The sequence below is a fragment of the Entelurus aequoreus genome, linkage group LG03 (genome assembly GCF_033978785.1).
Source record: "Entelurus aequoreus isolate RoL-2023_Sb linkage group LG03, RoL_Eaeq_v1.1, whole genome shotgun sequence".
Lineage (NCBI taxonomy): Eukaryota > Metazoa > Chordata > Actinopteri > Syngnathiformes > Syngnathidae > Entelurus > Entelurus aequoreus.
In genome coordinates, this window is record NC_084733.1 from 53,352,190 (window position 1) to 53,373,328 (window position 21,139).

Genomic DNA, 21,139 nt, shown 5'->3' on the forward strand with positions numbered 1-21,139 from the left:
GCAAATGAATCAGGTGTGTGACATGAGGACAGGTGAAAACTAATGGTTGCTATGGTGACAAAACAAGAGAGTGAAACCAGGAATTAAAAAGCGTCCAAAAAACAAACAGCACATGGCCAAACAAAAACATGATCAACACAGACATGACACAATGTGTATTATTATATTTGATCTTTTTTGTAGCACAATTAGTGAATGAAGCATGCTTGTGTAGTTATTTCCCCATATTTCTGCACAGTAACTTAGATATGGTAACACTAGCGAGCAGTAGAGAATATGGAGTGACTTTTGGTATAGAACATATTTTGCTTTATTCATTATTTCAATATTTCTTGCCACCTTATGTTGGATATTTTTATATGAGATTTCCAGTTCATTTTATCATCTATTATTACACACAAAAAATGGTTTCTTTTAGTTTAGGGATAGGATTAATTATATAAAAAATAGTGTAAAATATTCATAATAAACTTAAATACAAATCACAAGTGTTTATGGTTTATATAAGTTTGAATGATGTCTTCATTTTAGCGTAGACAATGCTATTTTTAAGTGTTTTTATCTGTTACATGGCTGACTTTATACTATTAAATCTTATCTGTGCATCAATATAATGATAGTTTACATGTACAATGATGTGTACATTATACGGTTTGTATTATAAATAAGAGGTATTGATTTATTTATCTGTCCTGTCCAGCCGCTCAGGCAAATTACTTTGTTGATGTAGATGCCCATATCTGCTGTACAGATTAACTTTACCAAAGAGAGGGATACTTCTGTTGTTGCCTTATTTGTATTTGACTTTATTAAATGTTTGGATATTTCTAGTGTTTGGCACAACTGGACCAAAGCAGTTGGGAATGGAAAGAAGAAGAAGAAGAAAATGTTTAAACTCAATGTGTCCCCCGACTCCAATTGTTTGGGAACCCTTGTTTTAACCATTTAATCACCTGTACGTGTCATAAGGGGCATGCTCACTTGTCTGCCGGTGGACGAAATAAAACATAAACTCAAAAGTAAATAAGCTCATGTTCTATCTTTATATACAGTAAGGTTTAAAACATGAGATAATGTTGCACATTAATGTACCGTACGTGTATGAGATATATTAGTCAGGAAAGCATATAATAGCCCACATTTCAGTTGCACATCTAATTGTGACAAATATGGACATTTATTTGTTAAAAGTGTTCTCTTCAACCATTGTTGGTATCATATGCTCGCACTGTAAGTGATGGGTCTGTTCTATTTATTGTATATTACTTCAAGCAGAGGAGGAGCAACAAGTTCAACATTCAATACTAAAAAAAGTGCTCTAATTGTTTTTTGATTCATTAATGTCAGCGCTTTCTATTACCTGATTTATATTTTGTTGAATAAAATAGGCTGCATCTGTTCAAGTCTGTTGAAAAAAATGAATTACTTTAAAAAGCCAATTTTTTGTTTGAATACAAACCTTGATAATAATGTAATGAATTTAAATGAAAATACCTCAAGTTAAGGGCTTTTCTCAGTATTTTTAATTGTGCAAATGTATTAAAAATAAAAAAATAAATCACTTAAGTATTCACAGCCTTCGCTCAATACTTTGGCAGCAATTACAGCCTCAAGTCTTTTTGAATACCAGCCCACAAGCTTGGCACACCTATCTTTGAGCAGTTTCACCCATTCCTCTTGGATGGGAAGTGTTGGTTTTCATCCAGGATGGATACATTGCTGCATTCATTTTAGTCTAGTCAGGGAGGTGACCAGACCCGGATAGTCACTCTATCAAAGCTACAGCGTTCCTCTGTGGAGAGAAGAGAACCTTCCAGAAGGACAACCATCTCTGCATCAGTCTACCAATCAGGCCTGTATAGTATAGTAGCCAGACAGCCAAAAGTTTGCCAAATGCACCTGAAAGACTTACCATCCAACCTGATGGTGCTGAGAGGTACTGCAAAGAAGAATGGGCGAAACTGCCCAAAGAAAGGGGGCCCAAGCTTGTGGCATGGTATTAAAAAATACTTGAGGCTGAAATTGCTGCCAAATGTGCATCAACAAAGATTCGAGCAAATGTTGTGAATACTTTTCTACACTTGATTTCTTTTTTAATTTTTAATAAGTTTGCAAATTGTTTAAAAAAAACTTTTCACATTGTCATTACGGGGTGATGTTGAGGACAAAAATTAATTTATTCCATTTTGGATTAAGGCTGTAACATAACAAAATGTGGGAAAAGTGAAGCGCCGTGAATACTTTCCAGATGCACTGTAGCTCTAGTGCTCCATACATCTATCCATTTTCTACCGAGTGTCCGTCTCGGGGTCGCGGGGGTGACTGGAGCCTATCCCAGCTGCATTCGGGCGGAAGGCGGGGTACACCCTGAGCCAGTCGCCACGTCATCACAGGGACAACACAGATCCATGATGCTTAAAGTTTTACCAGAGCTTGATCTTCTTAGCGCACACCTTTTAAAACTTGTTGCTCATCCTCTTTATATTCAATCCAGACTTCCCCTTTAAGGAGTCTGGATTTTTTCTGGTTTACGTAACGTACTATTGCAATGCTAGTGCTTCTTGGAGCCACACACTGTCAGAGATGTCACAAACACAGCTTATTAGCAGTACAGGCGCACAAAACATCTTGTTCCCAGTAGAGCTCACTAAAAGCACATTTTAAAACTAAATTTCAGCATCAAGGCTAATCACACTTCCAATACACTATTATGAGATCTGGCTATGCAGGTATCTAACTATATAAATAGACGATGCTATGTATAAGTTGATTTTCGACACCTTCACATGAACATCACAACCTGATAAATGTCATTAATGTCAATGTAAATGTCATCATCTAATAGGTTGTAGTGTAAATCATGTAGGCCTATATTAAGTGACAAACTATTCTAATACTGTATAGCAGGGTGTCCACACTTTTTCAGTGAGGGCCACATACAGAAAAATTGCAGGATGCCAGGGCCACTTTGATACATTTTGGAAATGAAAGATACTAAAACTAATACAATGTACATCAATATATGCTAATATTTGAGATAAACATATACATCTAAGCTTTGTGTTGTGGGTAACAAAGCAAATCACATAATTCATGATTATTTTTATAATAATTTCATTTTTATTCATGTTAATTGTGCTCTAAAATAAACGTGCCTCACCCTGCCTAATTCAACCCACTTAAAGATACTCCATTTCTTCTTATAAGCATTATACTGCATATAACGTTTATTAACATTGTTTTTATACCATCAACTAATGCTTTTGGGGGCATTGGCACACTTGAAAACATACCATATCTTGCAACAAATATGTACACTTTTTCATCGGGACGCAGGACAGGATGCACAGAAATCATCAAAGACCCAATACATCCATCCATCCATCAATTTTTTACCGTTTGTCCTTCAGTAAGACGCAGAGGCTTTAGGGAGGATTTGGTCCAGTTTAATTTTTTCATATTTTTTTTGTGTAATGTTCTAATCCGGACGTGTTTATTTTGTCTTTAAAATATGTTGCAGGCCAATAAAAATCGAGCAAATGGCCCCCGGGCTGCACTTTGGACACCACTGCTGTATAGCCTTACTTAGTCTAAAGAGTCCACACACAGGAAATATTAATTGAAAATGTTGGACCATTGTCCATGTATTCATAATTCCTTGTTACACCGATGTGATCAGTTTTACACGTACAGTCTGTCCATCTGCTTTCAAATGAACAATTTTGTTTTGGAGTCAGCTTTAACGCTACATTTGGAACTGCCCCAGAAGCAGCAGCAGCAGTCCCCACTGCGGAATCATGCAGCACAGCACTATCGTAATGAAATGTTATTAATGTAATCCTTTTTTTACCCTCCTATCCACGTCTCAGATAACTGTCGCGACTGCAGCCCAGGCTGACGTTTCATAATGACTGATTACAATTACGATGGATAGTTTGGAGTGTCTTCCAGTATCCAACAAAAGCTATCCATTTCTGTGTGTGAGTGTGTGTGTGTGTGTGTGTGTGTGTGTGTGTGTGTGTGTGTGTGTGTGTGTGTGTGTGTGTGTGTGTGTGTGTGTGTGTGTGTGTGTGTGTGTGTGTGTGTGTGTGTGTGTGTGTGTGTGTGTGTGTGTGTGTGTGTGTGTGTGTGTGTGTGTGTGTGTGTGTGAGTGTGAGTGTGAGTGTGTGAATTACCTGAATTGAAAGTGTTTGGCTAATGATCAAACTCAGGGGTTTTACTACCAACCTGCTCTGCAGTCATACTGTATTTCCCTGTTCAAGGATACTCGATACAAAGTGAGGTTATACAATATTGAGGTGGTTTGTTGAACAGGATGTGGTGTACTCTTCTTTCTGTCCAAACAAGAATTGGTCTTTTTCTGTGGCTGCAGAAATATCAAGTCACCAAAACATCTATAGGCGCTACATTACCCTCACCTATTGTATGTATGTTTGTCCTATTTTAATACCTTTCATTCCCTGTGTCATATCTAATAACTGCTGTTGCTCTTTTTGTCCTTCTGTCCTTTCATCAATGAGCAGCAATGAGTATTTTTCTGTACCTCTGTTGTGTTTCTCCAATCCAGACCACCATTCTGAAATTGATATAGTGCGACATGTGTGCAAAGTAGCCCACAGGATGCCTGTTGTGTTTACAGTTTGCATCTGAGCTGTTAATGTAAAATATGGTAGCAGATGAATCACAATTGTGTCATCTGAAACAATAAACCTTCCTCTGCTTAAGCTGCATTTTTGCTCCATGGACAGAAGAGGGCAGTCTTTCCTAGTGTACATTTTCATGTTTACAGGCCATGCTACTGTAAATGTGGTTGTAATCTCATTTTTATTTTTTTACAGTGAAGAACATTAATAACACCAGGACTGTTTGGGAATGCATCTATTGTTTCAGTATAGCTTGCTGCTGGTGTGGATGATGCGTATAGAGGTCCGACTAAGTGCAGATAAAAATAGCTCTAGGCCTGCAGGAAACACAGGAGTTTCTCTTGCTGCCTCTTTTGATGCTAAAATATTCTGATGCCTCCTTTTTCAAGTCAACTGTATAATGTATGCAGGCTACACCGTAGCATAACTTTCCTCATGTAGCAACTCAGCAGCACTGCACAACATATTCGTAATTATAGTGTTTGTGTTTCCTTTCCTTAGAGGACTCCCTGCTGCGTAATGATGAAATTTGGATGCTAGATGGCGATGAACCCCAGTTGCCCCTGTCACGTGTTCCCCGCCCTGATCACCTGGATTTTCTCCGCATTACACCGCCTGAAGATGACATCATTGGGGATACACCTTACTATCCCAAGCTGGAGTGCACGGTGAGGGCCCCCTAAGCTGTGCCACATTAGCCACAGTGCTGTAGCCTTTTTCCCACTCAGCCATTTACAGTAAGCACATGATCACAAATTCTTGAAATGGATTAAAGGGTCGTAGATTCTAATCTGCAGACGGGGGTTCTTAACTAAAACTGACTGATCATTCTTTGTTCTGAGAAGTAACAATAAAACCACAACTTTACTCCTAATAATGTAAAGCTATGATGACCATTTTGAATTGAAGAGGTTCTATTTTTTCCGATTTTTAAGTCTAATGTTAGTATTGAATTTCAAAAATACCATACAATGCATTTCAAATTTCCCTTTGATTGTTAAATGACATTGCTTTGAAGCCTATCCGGTTGTTCACTCGTCTAACTCAAACATTCATTTCTGTGATTGAAGAGGTCGATGACCTGGGTGTGGTGCTTATTGTATCAGCACAAGATATGCATTATTCTCTCAGGAAAAATGTATCTGCGTATTCAATTAGCATACCAGCACACACTGTGTGTGGCACCTGTTGCTGGTATTTAGGCAAGAACAATTGTCTCTCCAGAATAAATATATGTCACTTATGTATTATGTCTCTGGAACTATAAACCAGGGTTATTCTGGCGGACCAAATCCGGCCTAGGAATGACACCATACCGGCCCCGAGTTCAGTTCAAAACTTGATAGACGAACATTTTTGCAGCAAATTCCTAAAAACACGAGAGTGCTCCTGTTGTATAGAGGTATTTAGATCAGTTTAAACACAATGAAAGATCCTTGCACTGACAATGACTACAGTGGACACTATTTTGCCTGATAGGGCTATTTTTTAATGTGGGTATATATAAATGTGTGTGTGTGTGTGTGTGTGTGTGTGTGTGTGTGTGTGTGTGTGTGTGTGTGTGTGTGTGTGTGTGTGTGTGTGTGTGTGTGTGTGTGTGTGTGTGTGTGTGTGTGTGTGTGTGTGTGTGTGTTCCCTTTATTTTTGAGCAGTGTTGTATATACGTATGTATATGTATATATATATGTGAATATATATTTATGTGTATATATATATATATATATATATATATATATATATATATATATATATATATATATATATATATATATATATATTTATGTGTGTGTATATATATATATATATATATGTATATATATTTATGTGTATATATATATTATATATATATATATTTCATCATGACGCACATAAGAAAATAGCCCTACTAAAAAAGTAGTGGAATGAAACTATTCGGAAGAAAAAAAATATTTTTCTGATGAATAACCGCAGTAATATGATAAATGCTTGATTCACAGCATTAACACAAATACAAAGCTCACTTCAAAACATTTTATGCGAATTGCGTGCACATTCTTTCAGATTAGGTGTTCAATCATGCAGTTTGCATTCTAAAGAGAGTGTCCTTTTGTTACTAAGGGCAACTGAAAGAATGCTGTTTGTCCCTGAAGCTAGGCGAACGATCAGCAAAAGTTCTGATACACAAATATAAAAAATAGCCATGTTTTACAGTGCACATACGACTAGTAGCAGTGGTAATTAGTCACACTTGAATATTGAGAGTGGGTATAAACTGCTATTCCCACTAGGTTGATCGGTGTTAGCATGTTAGCAAGCCTTGCCTATGACCACACAAGATAATCCTCAGAGGCTTTTTATTGCAGTAGCACACACTGAATGGTGCAATGCAGCGTTACAGGACTTGTTTGCATCTCCAGCTCACCACACACTGTCCTTGTGTGTTTACAACTTTTCCACGCTGGGACGTGAGGTAATCAGACACCTGCCGCCGGTGCTACGGTTTCCCTCCCAAATAGGGCGGGACCTGATGGGAGGCGTCCAAAGACTGGGTAGACCAGTGAGACACATTTTTTTTCCAACCTGTAGATTTTTTTCTCACACTACAGCCGGCAAGACATTTTCTTCTTGCTTTGACAGATAGCTAGAGAAGAGAGACTCAAAACAGAGGAACTTCTTTGTCGTGGCTCCAGGACTTTACTCTGAGAAGGATTATAAGGATAACATCATCAACATGGAAAATACAGCTCACCTTGTGGGAATAGGAGGAAATGCTATGTGAAAATCAGGTGAACTCTGCTCTATGAAGATTACAGCAAGATAATTCCAGCCATTGAACAGATTGACTTATCTCACAGCGACATGGGGAACTATCTCACAGAGTGCAACCTAAATTTTTACTAGCACGCAAGCTGTGGCGGTCTTAATGTGACCAATAGAACGGCGTCTATATTCAACCCTTCTGTGACACACATAAAATAGTACTGTTATTGCTGGTCCTGGAGAAGGTAAGAGATTTGTCCATACAAAGACCTTTGTTTTCCAGCCAGTCTGAGGTGGAAAAGGAGCAGATTAGGCACTCACAGTTTGGACGCTTTGCCAAAGCAGCCACTTAGTTTTCTTTTCCTTTCTTTTTATGCCAGTGTGAGATTTGAAAAAGAATGGACAGTTCAAGTAATATTTCTGATGCCCAAAGGACAAAACCCTCTGCTTCTATATTAAATGTATTTAGCAATCTACTCACTGGGGAGAGGTCACCTTCAGATGTGCAGCCTGCTGTATTGACATCTTATAAGGAACTATCAGATGGTGGGAGTGTTCTTGGTGAAGGGAGTCAAACTCTTAAAGGGAGTAAGGATGTGTCTCTTGGGGGAAGTTATAAGGATTCAGTTAAAGGAGTCTTAACATGCTCAGATCAACAAGATCGAGTCCTGGTTACAAGAGTGGAAACATATATTGACTCTGACTCTGAAAATGAGGATGAGCGAGAAGGGCATAAAAGTCTGTCAAAAAAGCTGTCCAGAGAGCACAGCCTACATGAGGATGGCAATGATTTGATACACCATAGTGACGGAAATGAACAAGGAGATGTGCCTGAGGTGGAATTCCATGTGCCAGAGTTTCGCACACATACATTTAAAAGTTCCCCTTTAAACTACAACAGGTCCAGTCAAAAAACTGACATTGGGACTGTCCTAACCGCCACAGTTTCCAGAGAAAACACAACTGAAATGTTTGACAGAGCAGAAGCCTCAAACACAGAAGAAGGTGAAAGTAAACATGTAGAGAAAAAAAGAAGAGAGAGCGATGACTCTGAAGGTATTGATTTTTCTCTGCCAGTTCCCTCCATTATTAAAGAGAACAATGCAAAAGCAACATCTATTTTGCAGCAGGGGACTGAAGACCATAATAACGCACAAAGATCTGGAACCTGTGAGCAAAATTTGAAGCCAGATGCAGATAAAAAGTCATGTGCTAATTTCCAACTAAGTGCCAAACTTGATGTGGTGGAAGCACACTCTGATCTGGATTTGCAGTCAGATGCCGATAAAAAGTCATCTGCCGATAAAAAGTCATCTGCTAATCTCCATCCAAGGGCCAAATCTACATCCCAGCTTTCAACATCTCCAAAGACACCAGCATCGGTATCCTCTTCCCATTCTAACTCGTCACCCCCTTCCTTTCAAATGCCAGCCCTCTTCAGTCGTCTGAGGGTGCTAAAGAAAGGAGCAGTGGGGGGCGAGAGGGAAACTGTGTCAGAAATCAAGCAAAGTGAGAAAGATGCTGACCTGGCATTGCTCAGCTTGAAGAAGACCGTGAACAAAACCAAGCTTCTCCCTGAGCAGAAAACAGTCAGTTCTGTCAAAAAACACACAGAGCCAAAGCCTCTCTCAGAAAGCCGGAGAAACAGTCAGATACTTAACAAGGACAAGCCCGATGAGGCTAAAAGTGACATACAGGAAGTGGACCCAGAGCATGACAAAAAGGAGTCTGAAACTGGAAATGTTGAAGGACAGAAACCCTCACATTCAGACATCAAGAAAACCTCAGACATGGCTTATGAAGCCTTCAAGAACATGCTTGGCCCTAAATCTATCAAGAAGGACAAAATGGAACCTGTGGATCTGGAAGCTATAAGAAAGAAGATTAAGAACGACAAAGAAAGTCTACGATCTATTTTTGAGAGAGCGTCCAAAACTTCCAGCAAGGAACTAAAAACTCCCACAGAAGCCAGCGTACGTTATCACTTCTTAAATCATTTAAATCAGGGGTCACCAACGCGGTGCCCGCGGGCACCAGGTCGCCCGTAAGGACCAGATGAGTCGCCCGCGGGCCTGTTCTAAAAAAAAAAAAAAAAATTAAATTTTTTTTTTTTTTTTTTTTTTTTTTTTTAAATTAAATCTACATAGAAAAAACACAAGATACACTTTCAATCAGTGCATCAACCCAAACAACCTCCCCCATGCACACTCATCCACACCCACTCACACAAAAGGGGTTATTTCTTTCTGCTACCAATATTCTGGTTCCCACAACATAGACAACACATCTGCAAGGGACACAGTCCCTGAAGCACACATGATTGTATAGGCTGCTGGTCCACTAACATTTTCATTAATTACTATTTTTTATGTAATTATTTTTATATTGTTTTACTTTCTTTTTTATCCAAGAAAATGTTTTTTATTTATTTATCTTATTTTATTTTATTTTTTTTAAAAGGGCCTTATCTTCAACAGACCAGGTTGTCAATGAAATTAGATTTGTTTGAAGGGTTTTTTAAACCAGGCCCAGTCCAGATAATGTCCAAGTCGGACTCAGCAACACACACCTTCATTCATGTACACAGAAAAAAATTAGGGAACACAACAGATTGCATATAATTTATAAACAAAATTACATTTTCAAAATAAGCATTTATGTACAGTCCAGATTATGTCCAGGTCACTCAAATTAGGGAACACAACAACAGATATCATATAATCTATAAACATAATTATACTTTCAAAATAAGCCTTTGAGGACTTCTCATCTTTTTTTTAATGTTTTTTGGCATCATTATCGTTTTCAACCATGTAACTTTCTAAAGTTAGAAAATACTGAATAAATGTTTTAAAGAAAGTAATACTAAGTGAATATCTGTTTTTGGCCTTAAAAATAAACATTTTATCGAGTACTATAATTAAATTGACTAAATCATGATTGTCATGAACTCTCCTAAAATAACAGAAACCACATTAAGCTTCATAAACAAACCAATCCTTAAACACATTTTTTCAACTTCCACCCAAAACAAAGACACAATATGACAATACCAAAACAAATGCAGGGTGGATTCAGGCTCCTGACAACAAAATCGGCAATCATCTGACTCTGTCATTATCCATAATTTTAACATTTTCCCTGTGGGTAAGAAGTTATAAATAATTTTAATTTGAAAATAACGATTTTGCACATCGATAGTGGTTTTATAGATTAGTTTGAATATGGCATCCCATGGCAACGGGCAGTCAAAAAAGTCCTCCCATTTTCCATTTGTGTTGTATGAGGCAGCCTTCAAAGATTTCTTTATTAAATAAAAATTATATATTTTTCTATTTATTTTAGTTCCTTTTTGCAAACTAGAATTTCTTATTAGAGGTTTACAAACTAATTTGTTTCCATCTTTTCCCAATTACTCCAGTTAGTTGATAAAATGAAAAGCTTGAGCAAGCATCACCATACATAGCTCTAAATTCATCATACTTCATAATTTTACCATTCTCATTGATAATATCATTGACAAAAATGATTCCTCTTTCAAACATATTTTTCCAAAAGAAAGGCTTTCCATCTATTACAATATTAGAGTTCATCCATATTAACTGCTGCAAAATATCGTCTCTTTTTTCTGGCACATAAAATTGAAAACACCACTATGAGTGGATTGTTTCCTTTATGAACCCCGCCATGTTTCCCAGCAGACTCTCTGGGAGGGGATCACTTGTAAAAAAGGATACAATTTCTTTTGATACAGTACATGTTTTTTGTCCAACAGGACATTTGTGTACCACTCAATGTTTAAATACATCTTTGGAACAATTGATGCTTTTAAAGACAGACACATAGCTTCAAGGTTGAGAAGTTTCAGGCCCCCATATTCATACTCTTTGTACAAAACCTTTCTTTTAATCTTTTCTGGTTTGCCGTTCCAGACAAAATCGAAGACCCTCCGCTCATAAATCTTAAAAAAGTTTTGTGATGGAGCTAGTAATGACAAAAACAAATAAATAAATTGAGGAATAATTAACGAGTTGGCAATAGACATTTTACCATACAAGGTTAGGGATTTCCCTTTCCATAATTGCATAATTTTGTCCAGCTTTCTTAGTCGATTATCATAATTTACTGAGCCTAGATCTTCCAGATTTTCTGGGACAACAACACCAAGTATGTTAACTGGTCCATCTGTCCACAAAACAGGCACTTTGCATTCCATTCGAAAGGACGTTCCCTTTAGATTTCCGATCCTTAACATTTTACATTTATCATAATTAAGCTTAAGGCCAGATTGCTGTGAAAATATGTCCAAAAGATTAAGAAGGTTCCGCAAACAATGAGGAAAAATCTTATCTTTGTGAATCAGCCTTTTCTGACATGAACTTCATCAAGAACAAATACAGAACACGCCTCACTGATGCACATCTGCAAGACTCACTCAGAGTTGCAGTGTCAAGTTACACACCAGAGTACAACACACTAGTTAACAGCATGCAATGCCAGGCTTCGCACTAACTGACAAAGAAACAGATAACAGATATGGTGTCCAGTTCAAAGTGTGACATGATTTAAAAATTTGAGAGTTTACTTTTGTTATTATTTGTACAAACATGGTGCAAAGTAATTCATGATTTGTTAAAAAAAATGTTAGTGGCTAGCTAGTTAAAATGGGATATTGTGATTTCACAAGACTGTCTTAGAAGTGATCGTTTGAAAATGTTCAATTTGAAAAATGTGCACTTAGAGAAAATATAAAAATAAAGTGTTGCATATTGATATTTATCTGTTTCTATATATATTTATTGTGAGAAATCATTAAGATGATCAGTGTTTCCACAAAGATAAATATCATTAATTATTAATAATAACAGAGTTAAAGGTAAACTGAGCAAATTGGCTACTTCTGGCAATTTATTTAAATGTGTATCTAACTGGTAGCCCTTCGCAGTAATCAGTACCCAAGAAGTAGCCCTTGGTTTCAAAAAGGTTGGTGACCCCTGCTTTAAATCATACATTGTATGCATCAAAAAGATTATCACAGCTTTGTCAAGCAATATGTTAAGGTTGTTGCGTTTGTTCTGTCATAACAGACAGAGGCCATTTCCCCTGCTGAGAGTGAGGACCGGACTCCAGGGCGTCTTCAGGCTGTGTGGCCACCACCCAAATCCAAAGATGATGAAGAAAAGGTGGGACTTAAGTACACTGAGGCAGGTAAGAACCTATCACTTTTTTCCTGTATTTACATATCTGTGTTTGAGTGCTGACTGTGGTGGCATTACGAAGAATCATATGGATCAAGGCTTTAGGACACAACACAGAATATCCTCTGTTATATGATTGCTTATTATTAGAATCAGAATCAGCTTTTTTGGCCAAGTATGTTTTCAAGACTCTATCAAGGATTTAAGGAACATTATTGTCATACCAGCACACATGAAATTTAAGATACAACTAACAGTGAATCAGCATTTGCCTTTATATGCTTTCTATAGGTAATTGGAAAAGATGATACATAAATTATTACAATACAGCCATCCATCCATTTTCTACCGCTTGTCCCTTTCAGGGTCGAATACATATTCATTAAAATATCAATCAGGAATGTCGAAAGTTGGCTGGTTCTCTGCTCATTTTTTAAATTATATTTTAATTAATTGTATGAATACATTCATCCATCCATTTTCAACTGCTTGTCCCTTTTGGGGTCGCGGGGGGTGCTGGAGCCTATCTCAGCATTAACATTATAAATCTAATATGTCTATTATTAGATATTACACTCATTTGCTTTGTCACTGATAACACAAAGCTAAGATATTGATGTTTTGTTGGACATCTTAGGGTATATTGACCTTCTTTTGATTAGTTGTACTGTCTTAAATGTATCAAAGTGGCCCCACAGCATCTTTTAATTTTTCCATATGCCGACCTTAGTGGAAATAGTTTTGACACCCCTGACCTAGATCAATATTTTGTAAACTTAAATACCAAAAGTAGTAAATCTAAAATATTTTTGCTTTGTAAGCACCACCGTGTTTTCTACCACTGCTAAACTTTCACAGTTTACCTTAAAATGTGGCTTAAACTCACAGGTAATTGTAATTTAATGAAGTGAGGTAAACGTTAATATTTCAGCTAAGGAAAATGTTATTAGAATCAAATTTTCTCTAATCGTTCATGAATACATTTGCATTTGTACAATTATATAATATGCGTATGTCTATGAAATTATTCTGTATAATTGAGTTTGGGTTATTTTTATCTTTGGTACTCATGCCTTAATTTATTAGTGCCAACAGATAAGCTCAGTGTTGTGTCTGGCTTGACAAATTGTTTTATTTAGAGCATCAGTCTTACCAGCTACACAATTAAAAACTGGTCGGTTAAGTTGTTACGCTGGGCCTTTTATAAAGAAAGTGACTCACCCTTCTGTAGCATTTTATCACTTGTTTCATCGAACCCAGTTGTACATTTCATACAAACTAGAAATTCAACATCCTTTAAGTTCAATGAATCATTCATTGTTGCTACAACTAAACCCTCTCAGCGATGATGATAAGAGTTTTTTGCATGGGATTTTGTGTCACTACACATACAGTACAGTACAGGTAACATGTTTTCTGCCTGCTTTCAGAACACCAGGCTTCCCTTTTGCAGCTCAAGAGAGAGTGCAAGGAAGACTTGGAGCGAATGCATGTAAGTTGTTATGTCAAACGTGGCATAGAAGACTGAAACATTTTGTGAAAACACATTTTGAAACATAGTAACTTAACTGCATGACACCAAAGTGGACAGACTATCTTAAAAAGTGTAATGATGTGCAGTCTTGTAAATGACAAATGCTTCCAGAATAATATGTAAACATTTGTGAAAGAAGGTTTACATACCAATATCCATTGGTATACACTTGCATAGCAGTTAACAATTATGTACACAAGATGGCGCTAAGTAATCATGAAATGTTTCAAGTACACCCCCAGAGCACATCTTTACTGCGTCATTCAAAATTTTGGAAAGTGCTATTCTAATTTTGATATAGTATACCCAGAAAAACGGTTATTGTTTTCATTAAGTGGCTTGACAAACACTGTGGGATTAACATTGTGCTGTACATAGTGTAAGCTGTTTTGAATGACATAGAGTATTGCATTTTTCTTACACCTGCTTTAGTACTTAAAATATTTTTACCTTTTAATGAAGATATCCAAGCTGCAGACAAATGATTCTAAGGTATATATTTATGCGCTCTATTAAGTACTTAGTACATCTTTGAAGTAAAGCTTCCGAATGGGTGAGGGCCGACATCCGGGCAACTGAGCTACTTACGGGTTCTTCGAGCCATAGCAACCAGACTGGCGTTGAAAACAAACCGTTGCCATTACTCTTTAACCTGTCGACCTACGCTGGTTAAACCCGTCATTCTGCCTCTAAAATGCCGAAAAACTGTGTTGTTTTTGGTTGTGCTAACCACAACTGGAAACAGGGAAAACAAAGGTTGTATTTTGTTCTGCCAAAGCGTGATAAAAGCCCACAGAGACGAGACAAATGGCTCGCAGCTTTACACCGGGAAAACGAACGCTTCTACTTGGACGTCAAGCAGAACGCCAAAGGCCGCTTCTTGAAGATAGCCGAAGTCGGGGCCGGTGGCAACAAGAGCCGCCTCACGCTGTCTATGTCGGTGGCGGTCGAGTTCCGCGACTACTTGGGGTACTTCATCGAACACTACGCCCAGTTGGGTCCCAGCAACCCGGGCATGGTGCAGGATGAGCCGCGGCGGGCCCTGAAAAGCGAGTTCCTAGTGCGGGAGAATCGGAAGTACTACATGGACCTGAAAGAGAACCAGCGGGGACGGTTCTTGAGGATCCGGCAGACCGTGAACAGGGGGCCCGGCTTGGGGTCAGACCATCGCGCTCCCGGCGCAGGGACTTATCGAGTTCCGCGACGCTTTGGCCAAACTTATTGACGATTACGGCGTGGACGAGGAGCCCGCGGAGCTGCCGGAGGGCTCGTCGATGACTGTGGACAACAAGCGCTTCTTCTTCGACGTGGGCTCCAACAAGTACGGCGTGTTCACACAAAGTTGTTGATAACTTCCGCGTCTCTTTCTTAGTAGCGCGCAGGCTAAGCTAACTAGCAAGCTAAGCTAAGCCTGAGAAGCTTTAACGTTCACTGAGACGAGTCTGACGCAAATAATACATTTTCGCTTTTTCACACGATATGCGAATAAGTAAAAATGCATAAATGAAGGATTTAACGCCGACTTCCAAGCCACAACGCTCGTTAAATGCTTTTTCTGTCAATGCTGTGTTCGCTGTGAGCTGGTTTGTTTTCAACGAATTCCCGGTTGCTAGAGGATTGGTAGGCGGAAGTGACGTAGGTCCGCCCTCACCCATAAAAGACTTCCTGGTTCATGTGACAGAAAGTTTGCCAATCAGAGTGCAGGGAGCTAGCTGGGAGGCGGGGCTTCAAGAAGACAGGCGCAATAGTGAGTAATGTCATTTACTCAGTCTAACATTTACAATGTTGTGGTTAACACATTTTTAAAGAAACCCTCCGCCCCCCGCCCCACCTTGCCGAAATCTCACCACACTTGTTCCTAACGTTTGTGCTGTCAAAAAAAAAAACATTTGTGCTATTATGATTTCAATTTTATGAACATTTTATTTTCACAGAGTATTATTTATTTGTATTGTGATTACTTATGGAGTATATTGTGAATAAATTGAGAACAGGAAGTGAACAAAAGTTTTAGCAACTGTTATGTAAAAGAAAGGGGGTAGGATTAAATAAGCTCTGCTTCTTCCTACTCCTTTTCGAACGTGTTGAAAAGAGAAACTGGAAATTGTGATGTATCATGTTGTATGCTTGCATGTTCGAAATAAAAATAAACTCAAACTCAAACATGCAGACCCCCCCACTCCCCCCTATCTTATCCATATATCTCTCTCTTTAAATGTTTGTGCTGTCAAAGTTAAAGTTAAAGTACCAATGATTGTCACACACACACTAGGTGTGGTGAAATTTGTCCTCTGCATTTGACCCATCCCCTTGTTCACCCCCTGGGAGGTGAGGGGAGCAGGGGGCAGCAGCGGTGCCGCGCCCGGGAATCATTTTTGGTGATTTAACCCTCAATTCCAACCCTTGATGCTGAGTGCCAAGCAGGGAGGTAATGGGTCCCATTTTTATAGTCTTTGGTATGACTCGACCGGGGTTTGAACTCACAACCTACCGATCTCAGGGCGGACACTCTAACCACTAGGCCACTGAGAATGTGCATGTGCTATTATAGTTTTATTATTATTAACTTTTGATTATTTTTCACACCCGTGGTAGTGTGCGGATGGATACTGAAACATCAATACCGCAAATGTTTTTTGACAGCTCAAACTTTGGACAAATTTGGAAATTAATATGAATAATACGATGTTAAAATCAAAACCATAATAGCACAAATGTGTTTTTTGTTTTGTCTTGTTTTTGACAGCATAAACGTTTGGAACAAGTTTGGTGACATCACTGTAGATCAACGTAGTTTTAGAATTGCTTTAAAACCTTAACAGCACAAACAACATTTTTTACAGCACAAACCAGCAGAAATGTAGCACAAACAAATTGCAGTGGTATTTTAATATTTGTAATAACAAATTACACAGGTGCTGGTGACCACTACAGGGTGTATCCCACCCCTAATCTGACATCCGCTGGGATAGGCTCCAGCTCACCATGGTGTACAATAGAAAATAGATGGATTTAGCATACTGTGCACTGTGATACTTTAAAACTGATTTACTATGGTAAATATCAATGTAGTAAAGCTATTAAAAAAACGAATAAGGTACTTTACAAAACTGTTATATGTGGTTTTGTAGTAGGAGTGTGGGGCCACCATGGACGAAAAACAGACCTTTAAAGCTGTTTTTTTAAGTTAGAAGGTTTATTATACTACATGTTGTATGGTAGTTGTATTGTGACAATGAATACATTAATTGAAAGAATTGGGAGGTCAAAATCTGCATCAAATCAATTGAAATAACAAATTTTACTCTGAGTTCTTTATACAACTTGATATAATATAAACCAATATAATACACTGTCAAATGTGTGCACTTGTATAGTAGAAAACACTTTTTATTTATATAAATGCATTATTTTTTATTTTTTAGCTTGGAATATAAAGTTGGTAAGGTATGGTTTGGTATATGTGGTTATTTGAAACAGACTAATCATCCAATGTTTATGTCTGGTATGATCTCAACTTGACAGTAATATAGCCAGTTATTCATTGATTCATTTGCTATTTACTTGCTGAAAATCTGACCTTAGAAAAAATATCTCAGTGCATTTGTTTAAAGCCTTTAATTTGTCCTGCTTTATTGGACTGATGCAGACACCGAGAAACATGCGCCACTTGCAGCCCGCAACAAAGGGTGGGAACGTGCCTAATGCTGTTTCAAAGTGAACATGTTAATAAGGAACATGTGTGGGGTTCATATTGCTCAACAATTTCCTTGTTGTTTCCAATCAATACTTTGCTTAGTTGGCTTGTTCTTTGCAAACTGGGGGTAAACTATGGTCAACGTCTTTTTCCTCTAATGCACAAGCAAGTCAACAACAACAAAAGGTCAAGTTCAATTAATGGGGAATGATTTGTCATATGATGTTGAAATATGTATTGTTTGTTATTTTGCAGTCAGATTTTGAGCTTGAGATCTTCCAACTTCGAGGCGAGCATGCTGTTTCAATATCAGACCTTGAGGGAGTCATTGCCAAGATGCAAAAAGAATCCTACAATGCAAGTCTGGAGCGAAGGGAGGTCAGAGATGTGGCTGTGTCCACTGCAGATGACCCCACGTACAGAATCTGCCGCACTGTGGGGATCCAGACAGACAGAGAGACCTTTATCAGGACTCCCGAAGGTGAGGCTGGCGTTCAAGCGCCCAGCCAGAACATTCCAAAAAGACTTAACTTGGACTCTATCGGACTCAGTCTGGGGGTTAAAACAGCCCCGGGGCCTGCTGGGCCACACCAACCTCCGCCTCCCCCTCCCCCACCCCCTCCCCTGCCAGGCCCCTGGGGACCTCCGCCACCCCCACCTCCTCCTATATCAGGCATTATTGGAGCTCCGCCGCCACCACCCTTTTTCACCGGGGGTGGGCCCCCACCGCCGCCGCCTCCCCCACCTCCTCCCCTTCCTGGTCTACCTGGGGTTGGCCCACCTCCTCCACCCCCTCCGCCAGGCGGCGGCCCCCCGCCTCCTCCTGCCATGGGGGGGTTCAGTCTCCATCATATGTTGGACAAGGCTCCTCGGAAGCCCACTGTCGAACCAGCCTGTCCCATGAAGCCTTTGTACTGGACCAGGATACAAATATATGACGATAAGTATGTGTTATTTCTTAACATGATTTCACCACAATATATAATATAATATTAATATAATATATATTTTATATAACTGAAGGCCATGTGATTCCTCCCAGCCAATCAGTAAAGAAAGATAATGAAAAACCTACACATTAATAAATAACATGTATATACATTCAAAATTAAGTAGACATTACAATTATAAATATGATATGTATATATCAATATGTACATTCACAGTAATCCCTTGTTTATTGAATTTCCACCAAGTAGGAATTATTAATTAGAAATTCAAATACTTTCATAGCTAGAGCATTAAAACCTGTCTAGTACCTAATTGTAAATATATGTTTTAATATTATTATAGTCCTTTAGACATGAAATAACACCCTTTAGTCACTATTACAGTTTTTTAATCTAATATAGAAATTCTTTCAGAGGCTGAGCCAATCATTGGCCACGATACTGAACAGTGTGCTCCGATTGGTTTGGTTTCATCGAGTGGCCAATATTACTGTAGTATTTATATTATTAGTTCATTTAGGCATTGCTATGCTATAGAACAAAAATGTTGTAGAATATACTTTAAAAATAATCTACAATGTTGTGAAGCCGCAATATTTGGAACCTAATGTGGCGAGGGACGACTATGAATATACAGTATATAATCTTTAAATATATATAATTTGAAATATTTCAAATAGTGCTGTCAAACAATGATTTTTTTTTTTTAATTGATTAATCATTATTAATCTCTGTTAAAAAAAAAAAAGTATTTAGTTGCTTAAAACATGCTAACAGTTTTATCTAAAGTACAGTACAGGTTACAATAGTTTAGTGGGCTAAAAGTTATATTTATTTCTTGTATTCATGTTTTTATTTCAATAAATGCCCTGTAGCGTGTTATACAAATCCCTCATTTCCACAATTATTACATACATCTGCAATAAACACACACAAGAGTATACAATTGTTTAACAAACAAAAATCCATATCTAAAAAGGAGTTTATTCCATATTTAAAGGCCACTCCTTGGGTTTGCAGGTATCATATTATTAAAGTGATAATTGTGATGACATTACCAAAAAATCTGCAATTCTAAATATAAATTGTATTTTAAAAGACTGCTAATGCTATAGTATATGAAATATGAGTAACTCACCCAATTACAAGGCAAAATTAAAATAACTAATTAACATTAACAAGACTTTATGCTTAATAGTTATTCAATTCTAATTGTTTGTAAACATGTTCATGGTTTCCAGGAATAAATACTGGAATATCCAAGCCACATGAATATTAACTTGGTCAAGTGGGGGTCAGCCCAGTGAGTACTTGTATTCACATAAATGTGTTTGCTGCAGAACCATTCCCTTACACTCCTAAAATTGTGTATTTTCTAAGTGGATTATCCAGTCCATTTGCTATGGTTGTGGTTGCTGCCTCAGCAGTGCCAGGCGTACAACTTTATGACCTTGTATTTCCATGGCTGAATTAGTGGCGGGGGTTTTGGTTTGCGCTCTCTTACCATGCAGTCCCACGACCAAAGCTGGAGTCTGCATGAAGCAGCTGTAAAGAAACATTTAGTGGTTTTAACTATAACTGAATCAGCTGTGTGATCTTTGTTAAATGGTGTGATGTTTTTAAGGTTCAAGGGATTGGGGTGTTCCCAGGTGCCAAAATACACAATAGACACACATTCTTGGCAAAGTGGCAGAAAAAAAGACAATTACACTTGAATTAAAAGTGAGTCTTGAACTGTTCAATTATAGAGTTGCCTTACTAGTTTTAAATACAGATACATTATTTTTCTCCATAATAATGCGTCTTTTGAATTAAAGGGCAAACTATCCTAATTGGATTCAGTATCAGAACTGAATAAAGAATACAAAGAAAAGAAGAGCTACTATGTAATGTTGGCAATTGGTCAGTTGGACTTGCTTCAGAATCAGAATCAGATCAGTAATACTTTATTAATCCATCCATCCATCCATCTACCGCTTGTCCCTTTTGGGGTAGCGGGGGGTCGCTGGAGCCTATCTCAGCTGCACTCGGGCGGTAGGCGGGGTACACCCTGGACAAGTCGCCACCTCATCGCAGGGCCAACACAGATAGACAGACAACATTCACACTCAAATTCACACACTAGGGCCAATTTAGTGTTGCCAATCAACTTATCCCCAGGTGCATGTCTTTATTAATCCCCAAGGGGAAATTAAAATTTTCAGCACAATCCCATTCAAAAGCCTTGAATGGGCCTTGACCCTGATTCTAACTTCCTAGCAATCAGTCGTGTTTTGAAAGTCGCGAGAAGCAAATATTTAATTGAATAGACTGCAAAGACAAGATACTTAACGTTCGAACTGGAACACTTTGTTATTTTTTGCAAATATTAGCTCATT

At 38.1% G+C, this 21,139-nt stretch overlaps 1 protein-coding gene across 2 annotated transcripts in view; it reads left to right on the plus strand.

Annotated features, from left to right (window-relative positions):
* Positions 1–21,139, plus strand: part of LOC133646606 (formin-like) — a 164,052-nt gene that overhangs the window by 26,598 nt on the left and 116,315 nt on the right. Inside the window, exons 3-6 of one of the 2 annotated variants that reach the window (XM_062042146.1) lie at positions 5,145–5,311; positions 12,470–12,590; positions 14,011–14,072; positions 18,067–18,755. In XM_062042146.1, the coding sequence (XP_061898130.1) occupies positions 5,145–5,311; positions 12,470–12,590; positions 14,011–14,072; positions 18,067–18,755 (1,039 nt within the window). Of the gene's footprint in view, positions 1–5,144; positions 5,312–7,242; positions 9,356–12,469; positions 12,591–14,010; positions 14,073–18,066; positions 18,756–21,139 lie in introns of those variants that run through there. The other variant, XM_062042148.1, reaches the window with a different exon arrangement.